The 11880-nt window shown below is 36.4% G+C and overlaps 1 protein-coding gene across 1 annotated transcript; it reads left to right on the top strand.

The window, feature by feature from the left end:
• Positions 1–434: 434 nt before the first annotated feature.
• On the top strand, positions 435–11548 carry PLAAT1 (phospholipase A and acyltransferase 1; the record flags this gene model as incomplete). Its single annotated transcript, XM_081079061.1, has 3 exons — positions 435–573; positions 4087–4355; positions 11426–11548. The coding sequence occupies 3 exons, from the start codon at positions 435–437 to the stop codon at positions 11546–11548; spliced, it is 531 nt and encodes a 176-aa protein (XP_080935187.1).
• Positions 11549–11880: the final 332 nt, after the last annotated feature.

The following is an 11880-nucleotide window of genomic DNA, read 5'->3' as shown; positions in this document are numbered from 1 at the left end:
TGGACTACGCATTTACATAGTAAAGCAGATATTTATATAAATTCCCTTCCCTTTTCTATTCCAAATAGACATCATATCAATATTTTTGCAATTTTGTGTATAGGTCAATTATATTATCTGTGACTTTCTGGATTTAAAAACAGAGTTATAAAATGCTTATTATAATAAATGAACCCTGGGGTTCATCAGGATGAGAAACATTGCTATAGAAAATTAAACAATAGCAGACAAATTCTTTCTCCACTTGTCCATTTGTGCACACACAATTCAATGTTGGAATCATTCAAAGAAAAGGACAGGGGTGTGAGTGTAAGTCTTTCATAAGGAGTGCAGTCGTAATCAATTCTGTCTCCCTGTGCTTCTATGGAAGACTTGCACTGATTTTCTTTTGGGAAGTTGCTTCCGCTAGATCTTCTTTGTGTCTGTCATTACAGATGGCATTTAATGATTGCTTTAGTTTGAACTATCCTGGCAACCCCCAGCCAGGGGATTTGATCGAAGTGTTTCGTCCTGGCTATCAGCACTGGGCCCTTTACTTGGGTGATGGTTATGTTATCAACATAGCACCTCTAGGTAAGGTTTGTTTCTAGCAGCTCCGGGGAGCTTTTCCGTTTTCTTGGTACAGAAGGAATCATGAACAAAATCACAACAGGAAACAAAATAGAAAAAGTGTATCAATATAACTGATCTAGGTTTAAAGAAGGGCATTTTAAGACCAAAGTGGCATTGAGAAATCACAAAGTCCAATCAAACATTAAAATGTAAAATTTCTGGTTTAAAAAACACAATAAAGAAGTAAATAATCAGCTGGAGATAATATTTGCCACAAACATGACAAGAGTCCATGGCTTTATATATCCCATAGATTATTTCAGTTCATTCAGCATCTATTTATAGAATCTATTTATAGATTACCCAGCATGTGCCAAATGGTATTCTAGATGTTGGGGGTACATAAACATTGAGAGACAGAAAGAGAGAGAGAGGGAGAGGGAGAGGGAGAGGGAGAGGGAGAGGGAGAGGGAGACGGAGAGGGGGAAGGGGGGAGAGGGGAAGGAGTCTGTGAACAAAACAGAGCAATGTTGGAATTGAGACAAATGATATGGAGAGAATAAATCATAGATGCGGAATAGGAAGTGCTGGGGGTTGGATACTGAAGGATACTGTAATTTTAAATGAGGTGGTCAGGAAAATCTCATAAGAAAGTAACACTTGTAAAACAAATGGAAAGAAATGAGGAAACCAGGTAGATGATATCTGGGCAAAGAGTTTCTGAGCCCAAGGGAACATCAAACACCCAAATTCCAAAAAACAAATGGGTAAAGAGTTGTGAACAATTTGTAGAGGAAGAAAATCAAAAGTTAATGCCCATCTTTAAAGTTTTCAACTTTCTAGTCATTTAAGCATTATAAAATAAAATGACTGATTTTATGCCTATTAGCCTAGGTCAAAAAAATAACAATCAGTGTTGATAAGGGTATAAAGAAATGAACACAAGGATATTGTTGATAGAAATGTAAGTTAATGAAATAGTTCAAGAAAACAATTTAATAATAGTATGTGTTAAGAGGCTTAAAAGAATTCATATGCTCTGATCCTGTAATTGTACTTCTATGAATCTATTCTTGGGAAATATCTACAGAGATGTCGACAAACATTTCTGTAGGAGGATGCTTATGTCTATCTCATTTATAAAGGTTTAAAAAATAGACAATGGCTTAGTGTTTAACAGGAGAATGGTTAAACATTCTTTAGCCACAAAATATTAGGCATCTGTGTTTGGCAGAATTCTTTAGTTGCAAGTAACAGAAATCAAACTCAAATTAGCTTAAACAAAAAGGCAAACTCATTACTTCACTGAAGGAAACTATAGAGAGCTTAGCAATGATGCTGGCCTCAGGAATGCCTAGATCAAGGGGTTTGAACACAAGACTCTCTGTCTCGCATTTGCATTATTTCTATCAGTTTTCCTCATTCTTCCAGCTATGTTTCTCTAAGAAGCTGAACTGATGACCCAGTTAGCATTCTTAGCCTCTTATTCTTATAATCTTGTGACCCGACAGGAGCGATAACTAATGCTTGCCTGTTGCTGTTAGAAAAATCATGGAGAATGTCCATTGTGGGTCCCATGGCCATCGCTGGACCATCACTAACCAGGAGATTAGGATCCTGATTGGCCTACATCGAGTCCTTTCCAGAAAGATAGAAGCAGTGGTCAGATGACGTGCTAGATAGACAAAAACAATAGCCACTAGAAGAGCCATTAAAAATCACATTTCTGGACATGTTTGATTGCATGAGAGATGATCCTTGTATGATATTTATTTGAAAATTCCTGATTAAAATGCAACATGTCATGTGATACCCAGTTTGCAAAGAAATAATATAAACACATGAATACATACATGTACGTGCACCTATGATATGCATGTGTCAGTAAAAGACATAAAAGAAGTACATAAAAAATAGTAGTTACTTCTGGGTGACAGGATAATGAGTGATTTATATTTACATGTTTTTGCTATATTTTTATGTATTTTCTAAATGCTTAGAAATGAGCACAAATTTATTTATTAAGAAAAATGTACGCAAGTAACAAATAGCCTGAAGTGTTTTTTTTCCTCAAGATACCTTTAAGGAGAAGTGTTTATAGGCCTAAGTCATACTTTCTTGAGAACTTCTGAGAATTTCTCATGAAGTAGTTTTTGCAATATTTTGAGATATCTGTCTCTTGTTCTAGAATATTAAAAATGGAAATAGCAAATAAAATGACATTTATCGTACAGAGCTGGCAGTTTCTGCAGTCTAGTAAGTAACACTTAGCAAAACTCTCTATGTTATTTCTACAGTTTTTCATGTCTGGAAAATAATATGAGATTTTGGTGCTGTTTCCTTATTTTCATGTCTTAAGCTCCACATTAATTTAATGTGGTTCAAGCACTGAGCTTTGATCCTATAGACAAATTCAATTCCTGTTTCTGTTGTTAACTCTTCATGTCATTTAACCTCTCCAAGCTTCAATTTTATTATCTGTAAATTGATTGCATCAGATTAGTTTAAAAAAAAGGGTTCAGTAATTCTAATTCTAACTAGGATATCTGTGCTAACTAGGATATCTGTGCTCTAGGATATATAGAGACTCTTCCTCTTGTGATTTATTAGAATAATGGCCAAGCATAGCAGCCTTTGGCAGATGGAGAGGGACTAGAGCCTGGCATTAGAACTGAACACTGAGGAATCATCTGTCCAGCATCAGACACTGACTGTGGCAGGCTAGGACACAAAGGTCTCAGGCAATTGGTTACCCGTAGAGTAACCACTCAAGATGGAGTGGTGGGCATGGGGCATTGTACCAGGTGGGTAAGCCACAGCATGGGGCCACATCTACCAGACAATACATACTAGATTAGGTTCAGTTCAGGGCTTCACTTCTTGGCCAGAATCTTGTCCGAGACTAAAATTTTTGGCAAGACAAAATCAGTGTCCGGTCTGACCTCAGCTCACCCCTCAGGACGAGGGTACCGTGCAGATTTCAAATTAGACCCAAATTGAAGGCTCGTTGAAAGAGTAAGTGTAAAAAGTGGAGGTGACAGTAAGAAATGTAGCTTGGACGCTAGGACAACCCTACTGATCATAATGAATTATTACTATAACCCATGATATTAATTGGGTAGGATGCACATGCCGAAAAAGAGACTGCTTATAGAAAACGTGGGCAATGATCTTATCTATACTGTTAGAAGCATATATCAATATCAAGATCTATGATAATAATAATAATAGTAAAAATAATAATAGAGAATTAATTACTCAGGAATGGATAGAGTTTTCTTACCCAATTTGTTCAATGAGGAAATACAGATTTTCAAAAGTTTTCTTACATTTTCACTCACACAGTATTGAATAAGTGTTATTGATAAATTACGATGAGTGCTTAAGGCTGGTAAAATTAAGTGTTTTCTAGTTTGAAGATAATTTAGGAACACAGCTGGGTTTAGTTATCCCACCACTTTCAAAGTCTTTAGATGGCACTGGAGTTCATTGGGCTGGGTCGCTGTATCTTGCTAACCAGAACTCTCCTTATAGAGGATGGCATTTGTGCATCATTTATAAGCGCCAAGTCTGTATTCAGCAGAAAGGCCCTGGTGAAGATGCAACTCTTGAAAGATGTTGCAGGAAATGACACATACAGAATAAACAATAAATACGATGAAACATACCCTCCTCTTCCCATAGAAGAAGTCATGCAACGGTCAGAGTTTGTTATTGGACAGGAGGTGAAATACAACATACTAATCAACAACTGTGAGCATTTTGTGACTTTGCTTCGCTATGGAGAAGGCGTTTCAGAGCAGGTGAGTTTTCCTTTAGAGACATATAAGAAGTTTCCTACATGGGGGAAATAATAACTACTGGCTATGACAGTGTTCCCAGGCCTCAAACAAAATGACAAGAACAAGAATATATGAGAGCACGGAAGGATAAAGAAACGAATTGCATTTTCTAAAGTCATGCAGCAAGTTAATGGCCAAACTGAGACTAGAACATAGATGTCATGAATGTGGGGGAGAAGGGACTTGAAGAAGATTCAACACCACAGCTTTCTGTCAGTCTTATTGTCCTCTGTCCTTCCATTCCCCCCGCATTACCCCATCATACAACAATCTCAAATCAGTAACCGCATATACTAAAAAGAATATGCTGAAAAGAATGTTGACTTTTTTGAGTGGGAGATGGTAATTCTGAGATTCAATTCCATCTGCCAACAGAGGTCAACTGATGACATATCTTGGTAGGTTTGTAAATGATTTCTATCTCTTGCAATGCTAGTTTCAAAGAAACTTTGTGCTTTTAAGTATATCCTTTGATTCATTGAGTTTTTGGATTAATTGACCTTATTTTTAAGGGAGCTTACAATTTTGTCATTTACCAACACTTTTTGCAGTACGGCAGATTTCTAACTGAAAACACATACTTGATTCAATTGCCTTTTCCCTACCTATCATCCCACCAATTTAATTCCATCATTGATATTTTAACCTAAATATTTATTAACGTGGTGTAAGAGAATGAACATATAAATGCTTCCAGTATCTTGAAATGGTGGATCAGTTATATAAACATCTATTCTAATGAATGAAGTTACAAATCATCTCAAGGAAGCTTGAGAAAATAGGAGATGGAACATAATGAAATGATACATTTGTTTTCATTAGGAAATGATTTAATTGGAAATTCATTTTTATTAGGAAATACATTAACATAATGAGTGCTCTATTCATATGGAACAGTAAATTGCTTCTGAGCCACAACACAGAGTGTTATACACACAAATGCATGCTCACCTTTGCTTTGGAAACTAGTGGTATAGCTAGAAATCAAGTCTATCCTTCTTCATTCTTAATGATAAAGTTGTCCACTGTATTCAATAAGCATTTTTTTAATGATAAAAAGAAATTAAAGCCATCTTCTTGCTTTGACTCACCCTTGCAGTCCATCATCTTTTCACCTTTCATACCCAGAATCAAGACCCATAAAAAAATAATCATTTCTGAACAACTAGTAGATGTTCTCATCTACATACATCAGATAGGTTCTGATGGTGTGAGGGATATAAATGATGAACGTCTAAGTATTACCTTGTCTTGTACACCTGAAACTAATAAATTAAAAAAAAAGAATTAGTATGATACAAAAGAGAATTAACATATTTCTGAAAATAAAAGTTCTTTTCCAGTAGTTCTCAGTTTAATGTAGTCAATCGGATCTGTCAAGCTATGTGAAATCATAGTATGACAACTAAAGAGAAGTTTGATTCATAATAATTATCATAAGGCTTGAAGGTGCAAAGAAACAGTATATCTGTTCTTCAGAGGAAGCTTGAACCTCTATAGTTCCTCAATCAAGAGGAAACTGGCTGAATTGTTCCAAAACCTAAATGTGTTATTCTAATGGTCAAACCCATTATTTCACTTACTGAGATCTATTAAAATACATCATTCTGTAGATAAAAAAAAAAAAAAAGAAAGATAGGTTCTGATGTAGATGGTACAGTAACAGCCTTAAGAATCCACTTAAGCTTTGGAATTTTGCTGATCTGAGCTTGAACTCTCCAGCTGGGTGCCTTTAAGCATATTGTTTATTAGTTTCCTAATTATAGGACTGAGGTTGCTTTGTAGATCATAGGAGACATTTGAAATCTCTTAGCATTATGTATTATGTGTTATCCATCCTAATAAATGCCATGCCTCAGATGGACATTATTTTTAATTGCACTATTTTATAGATCTTTATTGACACTCTTCAATAAAATCTCCGCTTATCTAATAGGAAATACAACACTTGGATTATTATTTTTATTACTGTCAATAATTATTAGTATTACTACTAGTAATAGATTAGTTTTTTGAGTCCCCTTAAGGCTTACAGGTCTTGAACTTAGGGCAATTTTCTTGGGGAATGGCTGTGTATTTCCGTTAATTTAAAAAACTAAATGCATTTTAAAAAGATGAGAAAGGTCTAAGGATTGTGGCCCCATCTTTTTCTCCTTTGTGCTTTTCTGTATTTTCACAAAAATTAATAGACTTTATTTTTTTAGAGCAGTTTCAGGTTCACAGTAAACTTGAGCTGAAAATATAGAGTTCCTATGTGCTCCCTCCCCACCACAAATACACAGCCTTCTCCACCATCAATGTCTCACGTCAGTGTGGTATTTTTGTCACAAAAGATGAAGCAACAGTGATAGATCATTATCAACCAAAGTCCATAGTGAAAGAAACCAGAATATCTTATCCAAAAACATACCACTTTGGCATAAAGAAGGCATTGAGAAGAAGCAGATACACAAAAAGCTCCCTGCCTTCCCTTTGTTTGCCTAAAAGCAATACATAAGTTTTCATAGGTGCCTCTCCTCCCCTCTCTACCAGACAGGACAAAACTTAATCACTGGGGACAACCCATGATTAAGGCAAGACCTTTATCAGACTAGAGGGGAATCTACATAACAGACTTTACTAACTATCCTCTATCTATCATTAATTTCCTGTATATATTTACTTTCCCAAAGTTTGCCTCCTGAGAAGCCTAACACTCCTTTGTCCTGTCATTTCTCTACAAAAGTGTTGGGTTTTTTTTTGGAAAATGCTATTGAGATAAGCCTGAATTCTAGGCCACACCTTTGAGTTACTCTTCCCTGAGATGTGTGTGTTAATAAACTTCTGTGTGTTTTTCTCTTGGTAATCTCTTTTATTACAGAGGTTCAGCTGAGAACCTAAGATGTGTAAAGGAAGCATTTTTCCTCCCCTAAAAGTAGCTTACATTAGGGTTCACTCTTTAGTAGCACATTCTGTAGGTTTGGGCAAATGTATCACTACAGTACCGTGCAGAATAGTTTCCCTGTCCTAAAAATCCTCTGTGCTCTAGGTCTATTCATCCCTCCCTCCCCTCAAAACTTCTTGTAAACACTGATCTTCTTACTGTCACCATAGTTTTACCTTTTCTATAATGTCATACAGTTGGAATTAGCAATGTGCATTTAAAATTCCTCCATGTCTTGTCATGGTTTGATAGCTCATTTCTTTTTTATCACTGAATAATATTCCATGGTGTAGATGTACATTCACTCACTAAAAGGCATCTTGGTTGCTTCCAAATTTTAGTAATTGTGAATAAAACTGATAGAAACATTTTTGCAAGGTTTTGTATGGATGTAAGTTGTCAACTCCTCTGGGTAAATACCAAGGAGCATGATTGCTGGATTGTCTGGTAAAAGTATATTTAGTTTTATAAGAAACCACCAAATTGCCTTCCAAAGTGGCTGTGCCATTTTGCATTGCAATAATCAGTGAATAAGAGTTCCTGTTGCTTTACATTCTCTCTAACATTTGGTGGTGTCAGCATTTTGGAATTTAGCAATTCTGATAGGTACATACTAGCATCTCATTTTCATTTGCAATTGCCTAAATATGTACAATGTTGAGCATGTTTTCATATATTTATTTGCCATCTTGCATATCATATTTGGTGATGTGTCATTTGAGATCTTTTGCCCATTTTTTTTTACTTAAAATTTTTAAAAGTTAAATTTGTTGGGGTGATATTGGTTAATAAGATTATATAAGTTTCAAGAGTATAATATACTACTACATCATGTGTATATTATATTATGTACTCATCACCCAAAGCTTTGTTTCTTTCTGTCACCATAATTTGACCCTCATTATCCTCTTCAACCTACCCCCACCCTTACTTTTTAAAAAATTATTTATTAAGTTTATTGGGGTGCCATTGGTTAGTAAAATTATATAGGTTTCAAGTGTACATTTCTATAAGACATCACCTATATATCACATTCTGTGTTCACCACCCAGAGTGATTTCTCCTTCCATCACCAAATATTTGATTCCCTTTTCCCTCTCTTACCGCCCTCCCACCCCCCTTACCCTCTGGTAACCACCATATATGGCACAAATGTACAATGGAATATTACTTGGCCATAACAAAAGGTGAAATAGTGCCTTTCGAGACAACATGGATGGATCTTGAGATTATCATACTAAGTGAAATAAGTCAGAAACAATTGAGAACCATACAACTTCACTCATGTGGGATATAAAACTGAAAGCAAAAAACGAACAAGACAAAGAAACAAAAACAGACACAGACAACAATTTGCCCATTTTTAAGTTGAGTTTCTTGCTTGTTATTTTTATCGTTGAGTTTCAAGAGTTCCTTGTATATTGTAGATAACAATCTTTATCAGATTTGTCTTTTGCACATGTTTTCTCCCAGTCTATGGCTCATCTTTTCTGTAGTTTTTAAAATTTCTAAAAATCACCATTTCTCAGTGTTGTAGTCTAAAGAAGTTATTAAAATCTGTGTGGAAGATGGAAGGACCCTTGAATGGGGGGGCAAGCTGGCACACAACACACCTGGCTGTGCGATGGTGCATAGCACTGCAGCCTGAGGGGCTCTAGGGAAGACGCATTGGATAAACCCGGCAGTCATCTGTGACCCCAAGTACACCTTGTCTGGACACGGCGTTCCAGATTCAGCTACTGTTTCAGTGAGCATGTATGGATGCTCAGAATGAGGTCTTTATTATGGACCACAGACAGAAAGCCATGGAAAGGATGAATGGGCAGAGTCAGATTTGGTGATTTCATAATCCTAAATAAGCCGTAAAGGAAAAGATCTTGTTCATGCTGGTTCACCAAGAACAGCTTGGGATGTTATAATCTTGCAGATCAGATCCCATTACACATAACTCCAAGGGATTGTCCAAATTACATGGGATTTTGCCATCTAGAATGCAACTTGAAGTAAGCGTTTGAGATTTGGGAAAGTGCGTGCAATGCCATACGCGGCTTTATTATTATTGTATGTGGCCTCAGGGTTTTGCATTTAGGATCAAGTTGCTCAGCCCCTCTCTCAGCTTTTTAGATTTATGGGATTTTGTTTCTCCTGGCAAAAGCTCTTCAGAGTATTAGGTCTACATCTAGCTGGGGCCCACTTACCCACTGGATCCTGAATTTTCCCACGACTATACCCTGCTGCCATTTGGCGCCTGTTTAAAGACCCCAATTACACCTTCCTATGTTTTCATTGCCTATCACATTTCCCAATATCAAACCTTCTTGGGATCTCAGCAACTGCCTGGAATCATATGAGGGTTGGGCTTGATTTACAATCCTTGATCCCTGTCTGATTATTGATTCTGCCCATCTTTGGAATTTTCTCCAGTATTTCGTTTCTCCCTGCCCATTTTTGTATCCCATGAGCTATGTAGATAGCTCTGTCCTGCAGTGAATTCTGACTCTCTCCTGGGAAATAACTTTGGTAGCGACTAATTAAAACTTATAAATAAAATAACCAACCAAAGAAATAAAATTAGATTTGCAAGCTAAAATATGGTTTGTCAGTTGTTTCCCAGTGCCATTCTCCCTGGCAACCAGGGAAGGTGGCAGAGAGGGAGTTACAATCACAGGCCTTGTCCTTGCAGACCACAGGAGAGTGTCATGGAGTGAATACTCCTGTCTTTGTACTTCCTTCCTGGCCGGTTCTTGCTGCCTGTTCCCAACAGGGAAGCTGCATTTAGGGAGGTAGCCTTGTGTCAGTAACATGAGGGTGACAGGCTCAGTGGGGGAGGCCTGTGGGTTAGTCAGAGGGCATGGTAGCTGGGTTAGGCTTTTCAGCACCTGGGCTGATCTCCAGAGTCATTTGGGAAAAACGTTTTGCTTTGTTTGAAAGCCTTCTTCTTAAAATCACAAAGAGAAACTATTGTTTTCAGAATACTTGATGACTGAAGTATCTGATGTGACCTCTGGGTCATAAAATTACCCTTAAAGCCATGCAATTGGAAGGCAATATTAGTTGAGTGTCAGAAAAACCATGAATATTCATTAGATCCCTCATCATGATGATGCTTAATACCTTTAAAGCTATAAATGTCTGAACTCCTTTATGGACAATTGAGCTTGAGAGTGGTTTACTTTAGTTTGTCTACATGAGAAATTAATATTTGACATGATGGTTAACATTAGCATTGACTTCTCTTGAAGCGTATCAGAATACAAATTGTGTCTACCAAATACGAGTTTATCGGTTTTTAACTCAGATCACATCTCTAAACTATTTTGCTAACAGACCTTCGAGTCAGGGGAAACACACACACACACAGATTCACCCTAATATAGACCCAACCAAACCAGTGTGTGTTTATGCCGTAGGGTTGTGTAGGGGGAGAACACATAGTTCAATACTCAACCTATAGCTAAACACCTTAGGCAAATCACTCTTAACTTCTCAAGTTCTGCAAAGCAGGGTAATGCTACCTCCCAGGTGTACTGTGATGATTAGTAGGGATTGTGGCCTAATGAGTTTATGAATGGTCGGGGCTATAAAAAGATGAGAAATATATATATATATATATATATGTATGTATATTTATCTTGTCTTTGTCATAATTAAAATATATTCATCTTCGTACAATATTTTAATTTTGCATTGAGCTTGCATTGACCTTTTTTTTATCCATTGTACATTAAGATGGGTCTTTTGTTTTAAAAATAAGCTAACGCTAAATTATTGTCTGTGTCTATGAGTTTTTCTTTCTCATTTGTTTTTCTTCTTCTTTGGTTGTTTTTGGTTTATATACCACATATCAGTGAAATCATAGGGTTCTCTGCTTTTTCTGTCTGACTTATTTCGCTTAGCATTATACTCTCAAGATCCATCCATGTTGTCACAAATGCTCCTATATCATCTTTTCTTAACGCCGAATAGTATTCCATTGTGTATATATACCACAACTTCTTTATCCATTCATTAAAAAAAATAATAATAAATAAGCTAACGCTTGGTTTTAGGACACTGAGATGCCTTTAGAGTAAGATATGTTTTTTGTTTGTTTCTCATTTCTTTGTAGGCCAACCGAGCAATAAGTACCATTGGGTTTGTGACAGCTGCTGCTGGTGCCTTCTCATTTTTGGGCTTGTTTCCAAAAAAACAAAGAGCAAAACACTATTTACTGAAGAGGTATTGCAACTGAAGGAATTTGTGAGGAGGGAAAGAAACAAAACCTGGGATGAATTTTTATTTTCAATACATCATTATTGTCCAAAATTCCAATGATGAATGGCAGGCTCTTGAATAAATTGCTTACTGATATTATCTCATCATTGAGCCAAGGAAATTTTTCTCTCTACTAGCGTAGATTTGCTGTGGCAGCTTGAACAAGAAACGGTAGTCTTTTGAGTGAGGCAGCAGAGGATCTTAACAAAATCACATTATATTTTATCTTCTAATATAAATATTATTTTCTTTTTTCCCAAGGGTGGCTATTATGTATTTGCCAAATGGAAGAACAGTTTATATGTGCTT

The sequence above is a fragment of the Rhinolophus hipposideros genome (assembly GCF_964194185.1).
Source record: "Rhinolophus hipposideros genome assembly, chromosome: 2".
NCBI classification, from domain to species: Eukaryota; Metazoa; Chordata; class Mammalia; order Chiroptera; family Rhinolophidae; genus Rhinolophus; species Rhinolophus hipposideros.
Note: the sequence above shows the minus strand (reverse complement) of the source record. Positions and strands in the feature narration are given on the sequence as shown.